This window comes from Oncorhynchus clarkii, chromosome 27 (genome assembly GCF_045791955.1).
Source record: "Oncorhynchus clarkii lewisi isolate Uvic-CL-2024 chromosome 27, UVic_Ocla_1.0, whole genome shotgun sequence".
In the NCBI taxonomy this organism is placed as follows: domain Eukaryota; kingdom Metazoa; phylum Chordata; class Actinopteri; order Salmoniformes; family Salmonidae; genus Oncorhynchus; species Oncorhynchus clarkii.
Window position 1 is genome coordinate 45,627,773 of NC_092173.1, and position 16,366 is coordinate 45,644,138.

At 46.1% G+C, this 16,366-nt stretch overlaps 1 protein-coding gene across 1 annotated transcript; it reads left to right on the plus strand.

The window, feature by feature from the left end:
- The first annotated feature begins 1,938 nt into the window (after positions 1 to 1,938).
- LOC139386281 (guanylate cyclase activator 1C) lies at positions 1,939 to 16,130 on the plus strand. Its single transcript, XM_071131777.1, has 4 exons — positions 1,939 to 2,252; positions 10,950 to 11,099; positions 13,368 to 13,455; positions 13,638 to 16,130. Exons 1-4 carry the CDS (start codon positions 2,058 to 2,060, stop codon positions 13,778 to 13,780), a joined length of 576 nt encoding a protein of 191 aa, XP_070987878.1. The 5' UTR covers positions 1,939 to 2,057; the 3' UTR covers positions 13,781 to 16,130.
- Positions 16,131 to 16,366: the final 236 nt, after the last annotated feature.

Here is a 16,366-nt window from a genome sequence, read left to right on the forward strand (position 1 = left end):
GGTGACCCTGAGCAGAGAGACACCAGATGACCCTGAGCAGAGAGACACCAGGTGACCCTGAGCAGAGAGACACCAGGTGACCCTGAGCAGAGAGACACCAGGTGACCCTGAGCAGAGAGACACCAGGTGATCCTGAGCAGAGAGACCCCAGGTGACCCTGAGCAGAGAGACACCAGGTGACCCTGAGCAGAGAGACGCCAGGTGACCCTGAGCAGAGAGACGCCAGGTGACCCTGAGCAGAGAGACCCCAGGTGACCCTGAGCAGAGAGACACCAGGTGACCCTGAGCAGAGAGACGCCAGGTGACCCTGAGCAGAGAGACGCCAGGTGACCCTGAGCAGAGAGACACCAGGTGACCCTGAGCAGAGAGACACCAGGTGACCCTGAGCAGAGAGACACCAGGTGACCCTGAGCAGAGAGACACCAGATGACCCTGAGCAGAGAGACACCAGGTGACCCTGAGCAGAGAGACACCAGGTGACCCAGAGCTGCAAATGTATGTTTACATCAGGCTGCTCAGGTCCCCAACTGGTTCCACGACCATCCCAGGTTTTTACAATTCTCCATCTCCCACCATATTCTCCATTTCTCAACTCCTATTGGGGGGGTTGTTTTCAGCATTGGCTGTGGACGGCGTACGATCACAAACCCCAATGAACGTTTGACCCTTGTCCTTGGTGTAGGAGGCCTGTGGTGACGTTCCTGTCAGAGTCCTGTCAGGGGGAGGATGTGTCATGACAAAAGTTATTTCCCCTTTGCTGTCTGGCCAAGGAGAATATCGCCTGCGATGTTGATGAAGACCTGCGGCCGGACCAAAACATTGTTTTCAACGGAGAATTTGTTTCTTGACTTAAAGTTATGATTTGACTGTATTTTAAGTTTCTTTATCTATTCCGTGTAATTGATCTAACGTACAGTAGTACAAATAGGAATATTTTTCTTCCTTTGCATATGCAAAATATATTTACTTACTTTTAATTGTTTATTTACTTTATGTTTGCATTTTTACTGCGTATGTGCTTACGGTATGCTGTTTGACGTGTATTGAGTCATGTTAAAATGTAAAAAATAAATAAAAAAATTGCCTTTGTGTTCCTTTCTTGTTTGAGTAAAACACAAATAGTACACAGTATGACAACAACGTCTTAGTCTTTACACTGAAATAGGTGCTGATAGTGGTGTTTTGAATATGTCACATTAGTGTGTTCTCGGTTGTCACCAAGTTAGATTCATTTGACGTTTGTATGCGTGCGTGCGTGTGCACGCACGTGCGTGCGTGCGTGTGCGTGCGTGTGTGTGTATATCTCATTAGTATGCAGAGTTTCATTTTGAGCAAGGTCTTACATGATTTTGATCCCAAATTATTGTGTTGTCTGTTTAGTGTTTTGAATACCTACGATGTGGTTTCAGCAAATGTGTTTTGACAATTGGGAAAATCTGTGTATGTGGAAATGTGTGGAAAACAACGTTGATTCAAACTAGTGTGTGCCCAGTGGGATGTGATCCGTTGCTACACAACCAAGATGGGCGGGGAGGGTTCTTGTGTCCATCGGCAGCTAAATTAGGTCTGGCCACAGTGACTTGGGCTCCGTGACTACACTTGACCTTGTTGGGCTCAGAGATTCCTTAGAAATGCTAATCCAGAGCTGTAGTGCCAGGGTCTTCAGCCAATGTTCTTCCCCCTCACGGTTCTCTGGGTGGGACGTCTCTGTCCAACGAGCCAATCATGGGGCCCCTCACTTTACACCGGCGAAGCCTAGATGTCCCCAGGTTCTTGGTAGAGCTGTCCAGTTATCCCATTATAGGGTTACCTCTTTTTTTAGTAGCCGGGGAAGGGTGTGGGGGAGTGTGTGTGTGTGTGTGGGGGGGGGGGGGGAATTAACTCAAGTAGATTAAGACAGAGTCAATGCAGCAAGAGTCAGCCAGTTGCAGTGTTGTTCTCCACTACGCCTCACCTCCCTCCGGCTCCGCTCTCTGCAGGCAGGCCCCAGACCCCAAGGCCCACACCACACCTCTCTCCTAGGCAGAAGCAGAACGTGTCTGTAGGAATAAGAAAGTATGGGCGCCTACGAGTCTAACCTGGACGATATCCTGGCAGAGGACATGCACCACTGGTACAACAAGTTTATGAAAGAGTCTCCTTCGGGACTCATCACGTTGTTTGAGCTGAAGACGATGTTGGAGATGCAGGGGATGACAGAAGAAGCTAGCAGCTACGTGGACCAGGTCTTCTTTACCTTCGACATGGACGGGGTAAGAAGACCCTCATTCTCTCTCTCTCTCTCCGTCTCCCTCTCTGTCTCTCTCTCTCTCTCTCTCTCTCTCTCTCTCTCTGTCCCCCCTCTATTTCTCTCTCTCTCTCTCTCTCTCTCTCTCTCTCTCTCTCTCTCTCTCTCTCTCTCTCTCTCTCTCTTCGAAGACACGGTTCCACCAGGGATAGAAAGATGAATTAATTAAGTCGAAATATATATGGCAAATAGAAATCCAATATGGATGGTGTTAAGAGATAGATGGGAGGGGTTGAATGGAGCTGAAGGGTAGGACTAATAACAACAAGATAACCAATGTAAAACATACAGTAAAATGTATAAAGGTTCAGAAATGTTGTGAAGTAGCACAGTTACAAATAGAAATCAAACTGGATGGACATCAGCAATAGAGGAAGGACTAACCTCAAACAAAATATAACTAATTGTAAAATAGATTGTGTCTGTAAGATGTGTATAAACTGAAGGTAGAAGACTAAGTGTTTATTAGTTTACTCCAATTGGGGGATCGGCGGTAGGGTTTGTGGGGAATAATAATAAAGGGATATTCTTTTAAAAGTATGTATATATAGGTATGTGTATGTCTGTCTATATGTGTATATGAATGCATGCGTGTATGTATGTGGATATATATATTTACCCCCCAAAATATATGGGAGATTGGAAATGATGCAGACAATTACATTGATGGAAGTAACAATCTTTCCGCAATATTAAGCTGATCCACCCCTTAAACAAAGAAGTGTGAATTGATTTGATTCATGTATTATTATAAACTGGGTGGGGTCGAGCCCTGAATGCTGATTGGTTGACAGCCGTGGTATATCAGACCGTATACCACGGGTATGACAGAACATGTATTTTTACTGCTCTAACTACGTTGGTAACTAGTTTATAACAGCAATAAGGCATCTCAGGGGTTTGTGGTATATGGCCAATATACCACGGCTAAGGGCTGTGTCCAGGCTGTACTCTAGGTTGCGTCCTGTGTAAGAACAGCCCTTAGCCGTGGTATATTGGTCATATATCACACCTCCTCAGGCCTTATCGCTTAAATATAGCCCTGTTCAAGATGCTCACAGCACTTACATTGTAAGGAGAGAAACTCACCTCATTCACCACCAATATGTGCCTTAATTAATGCTCACCACACATCAGCTCACCACACATCAGCTAACCAGCTCACCACACATCAGCTAACCAGTTCACCACACATCAGCTAACCAGCTCACCACACATCAGCTAACCAGCTCACCACACATCAGCTCACCACACGTCAGCTCACCACACATCAGCTAACCAGCTCACCACACATCAGCTAACCAGCTAACCACACATCAGCTAACCAGCTCACCACACATCAGCTAACCAGCTCACCATACATCAGCTAACCAGCTCACCACACATCAGCTCACCACACATCAGCTAACCAGCTAACCACACATCAGCTAACCAGCTAAACACACATCAGCTAACCAGCTCACCACACATCAGCTAACCAGCTAACACACATAAGCTCACCACACATCAGCTAACCAGCTCACCACACATCAGCTCACCACAAATCAGCTCACCACACATCAGCTAACCAGCTCACCACACATCAGCTCACCACAAATCAGCTCACCACACATCAGCTAACCAGCTCACCACACATCAGCTAACCAGCTCACCACACATCAGCTCACCACACATCAGCTAACCAGCTCACCACACATCAGCTAACCAGCTCACCACACATCAGCTAACCAGCTCACCACACATCAGCTCACCACACGTCAGCTCACCACACATCAGCTAACCAGCTCACCACACATCAGCTAACCAGCTCACCACACATCAGCTAACCAGCTCACCACACATCAGCTAAACACAGAATGCTAACCAGCTCACCACACATCAGCTCACCACACATCAGCTAACCAGCTCACCATACATCAGCTAACCAGCTCACCACACATCAGCTAACCAGCTCACCACACATCAGCTAAACACAGAATGCTAACCAGCTCACCACACATCAGCTCACCACACATCAGCTAACCAGCTCACCATACATCAGCTAACCAGCTCACCACACATCAGCTCACCACACATCAGCTAACCAGCTAACCACACATCAGCTAACCAGCTAAACACACATCAGCTAACCAGCTCACCACACATCAGCTAACCAGTTCACCACACATCAGCTCACCACACATCAGCTAACCAGCTCACCACACATCAGCTCACCACAAATCAGCTCACCACACATCAGCTAACCAGCTCACCACACATCAGCTCACCACACGTCAGCTCACCACACATCAGCTAACCAGCTCACCACACATCAGCTAACCAGCTCACCACACATCAGCTAACCAGCTCACCACACATCAGCTCACCACACATCAGCTAACCACACATCAGCTAACCAGCTCACCACACATCAGCTAAGCAGCTCACCACACATCAGCTAACCAGCTCACCACACATCAGCTAACCAGCTCACCACACATCAGCTAAGCAGCTCACCACACATCAGCTAACCAGCTCACCACACATCAGCTCACCACAGAATGCCATCCTCCACTGTGCCCCCTTGAACTTTCTAATCCTGTAGCTCAGGTTGAAACACTTCACTAATATGACATATGGCTCATCTTCATATAACTCAGTTATGAACCCTGTTAACCCAGACCTTCCTGTCTTATTGTTAACCCAGACCTTCCTGTCTTATTGTTAACCCAGACCTTCCTGTCTTATTGTTAACCCAGACCTTCCTGTCGTATTGTTAACCCAGACCTTCCTGTCTTATTGTTGACCCAGACCATCCTGTCTTACTGTTGACCCAGACCATCCTGTCTTACTGTTGACCCAGACCATCCTGTCTTACTGTTGACCCAGACCATCCTGTCTTACTGTTAACCCAGACCATCCTGTCTTACTGTTGACCCAGACCATCCTGTCTTACTGTTGACCCAGACCATCCTGTCTTACTGTTGACCCAGACCATCCTGTCTTACTGTTGACCCAGACCATCCTGTCTTACTGTTAACCCAGACCATCCTGTCTTACTGTTGACCCAGACCATCCTGTCTTACTGTTGACCCAGACCATCCTGTCTTATTGTTGACCCAGACCATCCTGTCTTACTGTTGACCCAGACCATCCTGTCTTACTGTTGACCCAGACCATCCTGTCTTACTGTTGACCCAGACCATCCTGTCTTACTGTTAACCCAGACCATCCTGTCTTACTGTTGACCCAGACCATCCTGTCTTACTGTTGACCCAGACCATCCTGTCTTACTGTTGACCCAGACCATCCTGTCTTACTGTTGACCCAGACCTTCCTGTCTTATTGTTGACCCAGACCATCCTGTCTTACTGTTGACCCAGACCATCCTGTCTTATTGTTGACCCAGACCATCCTGTCTTACTGTTGACCCAGACCATCCTGTCTTACTGTTAACCCAGACCATCCTGTCTTACTGTTGACCCAGACCATCCTGTCTTACTGTTAACCCAGACCATCCTGTCTTACTGTTGACCCAGACCATCCTGTCTTACTGTTGACCCAGACCATCCTGTCTTACTGTTAACCCAGACCATCCTGTCTTACTGTTAACCCAGACCATCCTGTCTTGCTGTTGACCCAGACCATCCTGTCTTACTGTTGACCCAGACCATCCTGTTGTCACGTTCTGACCTTTCCTTCCTTTGTTTTGTCTTTATTTAGTATGGTCAGGGTGTGAGTTGGGGTGGGCAGTCTATGTTTGTTTTTCTATGATTTGGGTATTTCTATGTTTCGGCCTAGTATGGTTCTCAATCAGAGGCAGGTGTCATTAGTTGTCTCTGATTGAGAATCATCCTTAGGTAGCCTGGGTTTCACTGTGTGTTTGTGGGTGATTGTTCCTGTCTTTGTACCAGATAGGGCTGTTTTGGTTTTTTCACATTTCTTGTTTTGTTAGTTTATTCATGTATAGTGTCTATATTAAAGAACCATGAATAACCACCACGCTGCGTTTTGGTCCGCCTCTCCTTCACTTCAAGAAAACCGTCACAGAATCACCCACCACAACAGGACCAAGCGGCGTGGTAACAGGCAGGAGCAGCGCGAGGAGTACTGGACATGGTAGGATGAGTTGGATGGTAAAGGACCCTGGGCACAGCCTGGAGAATATCGCCGCCCCAAAGAAGAGCTGGAGGCGGCGAAGGCGGAGAGGCGCTGGTATGAGGAGGCAGCACGGCGGCGTGGATGGAAGCCCGAGATTCAGCCCCAAAAATTTCTTGGGGGGGGGGCACACAGGAAGTGTGGCGAAGCCAGGTAGGAGACCTGCGCCAACTTCCTGTGCTTACCGGGGGGCTGGAGAGACCGGGCAGGCACCATGTTATGCTGTGAAGCGCACGGTGTCCCCAGTGCGGGTGCATAGCCCGGTGCGGTACATACCAGCTCCGCGTATCGGCCTGGCTAGAGTGGGCATCGAGCCAAGTGCCATGAAGCCGGCTCTACGCATCTGGTCTCCAGTGCGTCTCCTTGGGCCGGCTTACATGGCACCAGCCTTGCGCATGGTGTCCCCGGTTCGCCTGCATAGCCCAGTGCGGGCTATTCCACCTCGCTGCACTGGCAGGGCAACCGGGAGCATGCAACCAGGTAGGGCTGGGCAGGCTCGGTGGTCAAGGCAGGTGTCATTAGTTGTCTCTGATTGAGAATCATACTTAGGTAGCCTGGGTTTCACTGTGTGTTTGTGGGTGATTGTTCCTGTCTCTGTATTTGCACCAGATAGGGCTGTTTTTTTCACATTTCTTGTTTTGTTAGTTTATTCATGTATAGTGTCTATATTAAAGAACCATGAATAACCACCACGCTGCGTTTTGGTCCGCCTCTCCTTCACTTCAAGAAAACCGTTACACCTGTCTTATTGTTGACCCAGACCATCCTGTCTTACTGTTAACCCAGACCATCCTGTCTTATTGTTGACCCAGACCTTCCTGTCTTACTGTTGACCCAGACCATCCTGTCTTATTGTTGACCCAGACCATCCTGTCTTATTGTTGACCCAGACCTTCCGCTGGGCAATACGAACTTTCAGCTCCCTCCATAGATTATCTATTGGGTTCAGGTCTGGAGACTGGCTAGGCCACTCCAGGACCTTGAGATGCTTCTTATGGAGCCACTCCTTAGTTGCCCTGGCTGTGTGTTTTGGGTCGTTGTCATGCTGGAAGACCCAGCCACGACCTATTTTCAATGCTCTTACTGAGGGAAGGAGGTTGTTTGCCAAGATCTCGCGATACATGGCCCCATCCATCCTCCCCTCAATACGGTGCAGTCGTCCTGTCCCCTTTGCAGAAAAGCATCCCCAAAGAATGATGTTTCCATCTCCATGCTGCAAGGTTGGGATGGTGTTCTTGGGGTTGTACTCATCCTTCTTCTTCTTCCAAACATGGCGAGCGGAGTTTAGACCAAAAAGCTCTATTTTTGTCTCATCAGACCACATGACCTTCTCCCATTCCTCCTCTGGATCATCCAGATGGTCATTGGCAAACTTCAGACGGGCCTGGACATGCGCTGGCTTGAGCGTGTGCTGCAGGATTTGAATCCATGACGGCGTAGTGTGTTACTAATGGTTTTCTTTGAGACTGTGGTCCCAGATCTCTTCAGGTCATTGACCAGGTCCTGCCGTGTAGTTCTGGGCTGATCCCTCACCTTCCTCATGATCATTGATGCCCCACGAGGTGAGATCTTGCATGGAGCCCCAGACAATTTTCTAATAATTGCGCCAACAATTGTTGCCTTCTAACCAAGCTGCTTGCCTATTGTCCTGTAGCCCATCCCAGGCTTGTGCAGGTCTTTATTTTCATAGCCGTAGGACCATGCCTCAGGACTACCTGGCATGATGACTCCTTGCTGTCCCCAGTCCACCTGGCCGTGCTGCTGCTCCAGTTTCAACTGTTTTGCCTGCGGCTATGGAATCCTGACCTGTTCACCGGACGTGCTACCTGTCCCAGACCTATTTTTTTTTACCATGCTGGTCATTTATGAACATTTGAACATCTTGGCCATGTTCTGTTATAATCTCCACCCGGCAAAGCCAAAAGAGTACTGGCCACCCCTCATAGCCTGGTTCCTCTCTAGGTTTCTTCCTAGGTGTTGGCCTTTCTAGGGAGTTTTTCCTAGCCAACGTGCTTCAATACCTGAATTGATTGGTGTTTGGGGTTAAAAATCATACAATGTCTCTCGCAGTTGAAGTGTACCTATGATAAAAAAAAATGACAGACCTCTACATGCTTTGTATGTAGGAAAACCTGCAAAATCGTCAGTGTATCAAATACTTGTTATCCCCACTGTATATACACAGTAAAACGAGTGCTATATCGACATAACCTGAAAGGCCGCTCAGCGAGGAAGAAGCCACTGCTCCAAAACCTCCATAAAAAAGCCAGACTACAGTTTGCAACTGCACATGGAGACAAACATTGTACTTTTGGAGAAATGGCTGATGAAACAAAAATATAACTGTTTGGCCATAATGACAATTGTTATGTTTGGAGGAAAAAGGGGGAGGCTTGCAAGAAGAACACCATCCCAACCGTGAAGCACGGGGGTGGCAGCATCATGTTGTGGGGGTGCTTTGCTGCAGGAGTGATTGGTGCACTTCACAAAATAGATGGCATCATGAGGCAGGTAAATTATGTGGATATATTGAGGCAACATCTCAAGACATCAGTCTTGAAAGTTAAAGCTTGGTCGCAAATGGGTCTTCAAAATGAACAATGACCCCAAGAATACTTCCAAAGTTGTGGCAAAATGGCTTAAGGACAACAAAGTCAAGGTATTGGAGTGGCCATCACAAAGCCCTGACCTCAATCCTATAGACAATTTGTGGGCAGAACTGAAAAAGGGTGTGCGAGCAAAGAGGCCTACAAACCTGACTCAGTTACACCCGCTCTGTCAGGAGGTATGGGACAAAACTCACCCAATTTATTGTTGGAAGCTTGTGGAAGGCTACCCGAAACGATTGACCCAAGTTGAACAATTTAAATGCAATGCTACCAAATACTAGTTGAATGTATGTAAACTTCTGACCCACTGGGAATGTGATGAAAGAAATAAAAGCTGAAAAAAATAATTATCTCTAGTATTATTCTGACATTTCACATTCTTAAAATAAAGTGGTGGTCCTAACTGACCTAAGACAGGGAATTTTTACTCTGAGTTTAAATGTATTTGGCTGAGGTGTATGTAAACGTCTGACTCCAACTGTTGCAAAGGGCATCAGTGTCTTAACAGAGAGCTTTGCCAAGGCAGGATACTCCGATCGCAACCGAACCCAGAAATCTGGCAGTGGCTTCTGATTCAATTTGATTTTCACAGAACCACTTGTTGCAATTTCGATGAGGCTCTCTTGTTCAGATATTGGTAAGTGGACTGGAGGCAGGACATGAAAGGGATAATGAATCCAGTTGTTTGTGTCGTCCGTTTCAGGAAAGTACCTGCGTAATTGCGCACCCAACTCACTCAGGTGATTCGCTATATCAGATTTGACATTGTCCGTAAGCTTGAGTTCATTTGCACACAAAAAAATCATACAATGATGGAAAGACCTTTGTGTTGTCCTTGTTAATGTAGACAGAGAAGACCTCCAACTTCTTAATCATAGCCTCAATTTTGTACCGCACATTGAATATAGTTGCAGAGAGTTCCTGTAATCCTAGATTCAGATCATTCAGGTGAGAAAAACATCACCCAGATAGGTCAGTTGTGTGAGAAACTCGTCATCATCAAGCGGTCAGACAAGTGAACATTATGGTCAGTAAAGAAAACTTCAAGCTCGTCTCTCAGTTTGAAAAAACATGTCAATACTTTGCCCCTTGATAGCAGCGCATTTCTGTATGTTGTAAAAGCGTTACCTGGTCGCTGCCCATATCATTGCATAGTGCAGAAAATACACGAGAGTTCAGGGGCCTTGCTTTAACAAAGTTAACAATTTTCACTGTAGTGTCCAAAACGTCTTTCAAGCTGTCAGGCATTCCCTTGGCAGCAAGAGCCTCTCGGTGGATGCTGTAGTGTACCCAAGAGCCTCTCGGTTAATGTGATTGGATGTTAATTATTTGACTAGGCTACCTGTATTTGACATTGTGTTGTTATTTCGCTGAACACTAGATGGTTTAATTTTATTTTTTGGCAGTGAGAAAAAAACTCACCCATATGTATAGCCCCGTTGGAAATTTGGCGTACCCTCAGCACTCTGGGTAAACCTGACATAGACCATTGTGAGAGGCAACTTTGAGAGGCATCTTTGAGAGGCATCCTTGAGAGGCAACTTTGAGAGGCATCCTTGAGAGGAAACTTTGAGAGGCATCTGTGAGAGGAAACTTTGAGAGGCATCCGTGAGAGGCATCCGTGAGAGGCATCCGTTAGAGGCATCCGTGAGAGGCATCCGTGAGAGGCATCCTTGAGAGGCATCCTTGAGAGGCATCCTTGAGAGGCATCCTTGAGAGGCATCCGTGAGAGGCATCCGTGAAAGACAACTTTGAGAGGCATCCGTGAGAGGCATCCTTGAGAGACAACTTTACTGGGATATTATAATTACATTAGGTGTTGGTGTTAACCAGAAAGTTATAGTAAGTATCTATTCTCTTTTTTGTTGTTGTCTAACAATCATATTTCTCTCTCTCTCTCTCTCTCTCTCTTCCAGGATGGATATATAGACTTCGTAGAGTACATAGCAGCAGTCAGTCTGATGCTGAAAGGAGAAATCAACCAGAAACTGAAATGGTACTTCAAACTGTTCGATCAGGACGGAAACGGCAAGATTGACCAAGATGAAATGGGGACAATATTCAAGGTGGGCATCTATATTTATTTATTATTTATGTAATTTAGTTGCTGTGATTTTTATACAGCCATCTTTATCAGGCTCAGAGCCTTGAGGAACATTATAAACTCTCTATATCGCCACTGAAATATAGACTTCAGAGAGATTAACTGTGAAGGGATCAGAAAGGTTTAAATAGCCGACAACTGGACAACTAAAAGGTTGCTAATCTAATCCTAACCTAAATACATCCCTCACTACTGTATGTTGTCGATCAATCTGCTGCTTTGCTAGCTACACTGGAAATCATGTAGCAGAAAAAGATACTGTAGAATTCTGAGTTGGATTAATTTTTTACATTTATCCTGTTAGAGGTCTTATTTAAGTCACCACAAGGACGCAGTCATTCAAAAAAATGTCTTATCTTGTTTAGAGGAAACATTTCCTATAAGAGTTTTTTTTTTAAGGCTTGAACGGTGAACTAAGAAAGTAGAGTGCTATAAAAAAATAAAAAAACGTAACTGTAACTGACTGTTGTGGATTGGCTTGATACCTTCAAACAGTCCAAACGGTCAACGGACTCTATCTGAGGATATATTCTGGGGCCTGGAGTTATCGCTTTACATCTCAGAGTGGACCAATCGGACAATGCTACTGACTACTCAAGCTCTTATAGGGTAACGGAGTTCCTCCTAAAGTGTGCACTGGTTCACTTCCTTTCACTGAATTGAAAGGAAATGACTGGTAAAAAAAATATATATATATATGGTGGGAAGTCCCATTACTTGTCCTCATCCCAGAGGATGACAGAACCCCAAAGGATGACAGAACCCCAGAGGATGACAGGATGACAGAACCCCAGAGGATGACAGGATGACAGAACCCCAGAGGATGACAGAACCCCAGAGGATGACAGAATCCCAGAGGATGACAGAACCCCAGGGGATGACAGAATCCCAGAGGATGACAGAACCCCAGGGGATGACAGAACCCCAGAGGATGACAGAGTCCCAGAGGATGACAGAGTCCCAGAGGATGACAGGATCCCAGAGGATGACAGGATCCCAGAGGATGACAGAACGCCAGAGGATGACTGAACGCCAGAGGATTACAGGATGACAGAATCTCAGAGGATGACAGAACCCCAGAGGATGACAGAACTCCAGAGGATGACAGAATAGCCAGAGGATGACAGAATCCCAGAGGATGACAGAACCCCAGAGGATGACAGGATGACAGAACCCCAGAGGATTACAGAACCCCAAAGGATGACAGAACCCCAGGGGATGACAGAATCCAAGAGGATTACAGATCTCCCAGAGGATGACAGAACCCCAGAGGATGACAGAACCCCAGAGGATGACAGGATGACAGATACCCAGAGGATTACAGAACCCCAGAGGATGACAGAACCCCAGAGGATGACAGAACCACAGAGGATGACAGGATGACAGAACCCCAGAGGATTACAGAACCCCAAAGGATGACAGAACCCCAGGGGATGACAGAATCCCAGAGGATTACAGATCTCCCAGAGGATGACAGAACCCCAGAGGATGACAGGATGACAGAACCCCAGAGGATGACAGAACCCCAGAGGATGACAGGATGACAGATACCCAGAGGATTACAGAACCCCAGAGGATGACAGAACCCCAGAGGATGACAGGATGATAGAACCCCAGAGGATGACAGATCCCCAGAGGATGAAAGAACCCCAGAGGATGACAGGATGACAGATACCTAGAGGATGACAGAACCCCAGAGGATGACAGAACCCCAGAGGATTGACAGAACCCCAGAGGATGACAGATCCCCAGAGGATGACAGAACCCCAGAGGATGGCAGGATGACAGATACCCAGAGGATTACAGAACCCCAGAGGATGACAGAACACCAGAGGATGACAGGATGACAGAGGATTGACAGAACCCCAGAGGATGACAGAACCCCAGAGGATGACAGAACCCCAGAGGATGACAGATCCCCAGAGGATGACAGAACCCCAGAGGATGACAGGATGACAGAATCCCAGGGGATGACAGAACCCCAGGGGATGACAGAACCCCAGAGGATGAAAGAACCCTAGAGGATGACAGGATGACAGATACCCAGAGGATGACAGAACCCCAGAGGATGACAGAACCCAGAGGATGACAGGACGACAGAGGATGACAGAACCCCAGAGGATGACAGGATGACAGAACCCCAGAGGATGACATGAAAGTATAAAAACACTTATTTCTAATGATATTCTCTGTGACTTCAGCTCTTTGTTCTTTGTTTTGATTACTTCAGGCTATCCAGGACATCACCAGATGTTATGACCCTCCTACGGAGGAGATTGTGACCCTCATCTATGAGAAGGTTGACATAAATAACGAAGGTAAGAACGATCAACATTTAGAGATGTACATTTATTGAAACGGGGTGAGCTTGCCCATAGCACAGATAGGTATTCTAGAGGGTGGAGTTTAAGTTAGCTTCTTAATGATTTTAATTGCCATCCTCTAGGAAGCCAATGTGTATCTTGTTCTATATATTTTTTGAATTGTTCACACCTCCCAGGTGAGTTGACTCTGGAGGAGTTCATCGAAGGAGCCAGGGACCACCAAGACATCATGGAGATGTTGGGAAAGATGATGGACCTCACCAACGTTCTGAAGATCATTGTCAACGGACAGAAAAAGCAGGTCAAATCACCCGAATGAGGATGACGTCACTTCCTGTTGCACTTCCTGTTTGGTGGACTCAGAATTTACAGAATGCAACGCAGAAAGGTTGTTGAGAAAGAATAGGATTGTTTGGGACGGAAAGCAATTATAGTGGAATGTTTAATATATAATATATGGAGGAAATGTATAAAAGAACAAACGACGAACTTGAGCATCTTGATGAGAAGGTGAATATACATGAATGGGAGGGGAGCCATGTCCCAAATCTCCATCGACCAAGAAGACTGAGTTGATGTAAGGACAATGGAACCATGCCAGGAGGTCATGTGACCCGTCTTGCCTACTCTATGTTCTCTATTTCTACATCCCGATTGTCTTTTCACCCTTTTCCCAAAGTCCCATCATAGATTTAACCACGGTGGAAACCCTCTAGGCAATGATTACACCAATTAAATACTTTGAGATCAAATGACAGGAAGTGTGGAAGTGCAAGTGTAGAGAATTGGGATGCAGACTATATGTTCTCTCTGTGTGTATCACTTGAGTATCCTCCTCCTCTCACTGTCACCACAGCTCTCTCTAGTCCTCCTGCTCCTGCTCCTAGTCTCACAGTCACCACAGCTCTCTCTGGTCCTCCTCCTGCTCTCATAGTCACCACAGCTCTCTCTAATCCTCCTCCTGCTCTCACAGTCACCACAGCTCTCTCTAATCCTCCTCCTGCTCTCACAGTCACCACAGCTCTCTCTAGTCCTCCTCATCTCAGTCACCACAGCTCTCTCTAGTCCTCCTCCTGCTCTCACAGTCACCACAGCTTTCTCTAGTACTCCTCCTCTCACAGTCACCACAGCTCTCTCTAGTCCTCCTCCTGCTCCCACAGTCACCACAGCTCTCTCTAGTCCTCCTCATCTCAGTCACCACAGCTCTCTCTAGTCCTCCTCCTGCTCTCACAGTCACCACAGCTCTCTCTAGTCCTCCTCCATCTCTCACAGTCACCACAGTTCTCTCTAGTCCTCCTCCTGATCCTCCTCTCTCAGTCACCACAGCTCTCTCTAATCCTCCTCCTCTAACAGTCACCACAGCTCTCTCTAGTCTTCCTCCTGCTCTCACAGTCACCACAGCTCTCTCTAGTCCTCCTCCTGATCCTCCTCTCTCAGTCACCACAGCTCTCTCTAGTCCTCCTCCTCCTGCTCCTCCTCTAACAGTCACCACAGCTCTCTCTAGTCTTCCTCCTGCTCTCACAGTCACCACAGCTCTCTCTAGTCCTCCTCCTTATCGTCCTCTCTCAGTCACGACAGCTCTCTCTAGTCCTCCTCCTCCTGCTCCTCCTCTAACAGTCACCACAGCTCTCGCTAGTCTTCGTCCTGCTCTCACAGTCACCACAGCTCTCTCTAATCCTCCTATGTAACGGTCTTAAAACACACTTTGTCACCAACTGATACATTGTTCTTAGAGGTATTTTAAGAGAGAATGTATAAGTGCTGTTGTCAGAAGCAAGCCCTTATACCATAAACAGACGGGTATTGAACTTTAGGGGCGTTCTCTGGCTGGTGACTAGGATTCTATGCATTCCTATTTGTATTCAGGCTAAAATATTTCAAGAAACTGAATAGATGTATTGTATATCCTCTTATTCTAAATAAATGGAATGGATTTGTTGTTTTTCAAAACAATTATGGAACGTTATAGATATTTATAATCATAAGCAAATGTTTGAGAAAAAATATATATTTTCACAAAGTAAAACGTTCAGGTTTCTGAGTCACTAAAGATGTTTCATAGTGTGTTTTAGACTGGATGTTGAAAGTGACCCTACATTCAAAATGCACACGTGTCCCTTGGGTTGGGACTGATCTCAACATTAGACTACTTTTGGGGTTCTGAAAACCCAACCCTTCTTTTGTGTTGTTTTTGTACCATCATCATTGAAATGCAAGATAAATTCTATAATGTATATTTCAGCCCAGGTGCAATATGCATTTTGGCCACTAGATGACAGCAATGTATGTGCAAAGTTTTAGACTGATTCAATGAGCCATTGCATTTCTGTTCAAAATGTTGTATCGAGACTGCCCAAATATGCCTAATTTGTTTATGAATAACATTTTATATTAAAAATTGTACACTCTCCTCTCCTTTCACTGTAATAGCTACTGCAAATTGGACAGTGAAGTTAGATTAACAAGAATTTAAGCTTTCGGACAATATCAGATATGTGTATGTCCTGGGATTAGCCTACGTTAGCTCAACCGTCCCGTGGAAGGGGACACTGATCCCGAATAAATTTTGAAACATGTTTTTTGGGGTTGCCTTAACAATTTTATCAATACAGTCATTCTGAATAAACATACCGATTTCCTGTTGATTAAATAAAGGAAGTGGTTCAACAGTTTTAACTAATTTCTTCAACATGATACTGCAGGCATCCAAACATCTAGGCATATATCGTTTTTTATATCGTCTTAAAACGCCCCTGACTTCAATGATTTCTATGGCTAACAAACTTCCAGAATCATACATTTGGATGCTTGTTTATACTGAAAGATATCCCCTCCACTTGCTACAATCCTTACCTACTGAGTACTTGGTTGACATATATTTAATCCTACAGTAGTCTATTTATAA

What these genes read in the sequence shown, in the direction of transcription:
- LOC139386281 (XM_071131777.1), top strand. Translation starts at nt 2,058, where the DNA reads ATGGGCGCCTACGAGTCTAACCTGGACGATATCCTGGCAGAGGACATG. An exon ending in AAATGGGGACAATATTCAAG is followed by an intron (nt 11,100 to 13,367) that starts GTGGGCATCTAT and finishes TGATTACTTCAG; the next exon opens with GCTATCCAGGACATCACCAG. An exon ending in GGTTGACATAAATAACGAAG is followed by an intron (nt 13,456 to 13,637) that starts GTAAGAACGATC and finishes CACACCTCCCAG; the next exon opens with GTGAGTTGACTCTGGAGGAG.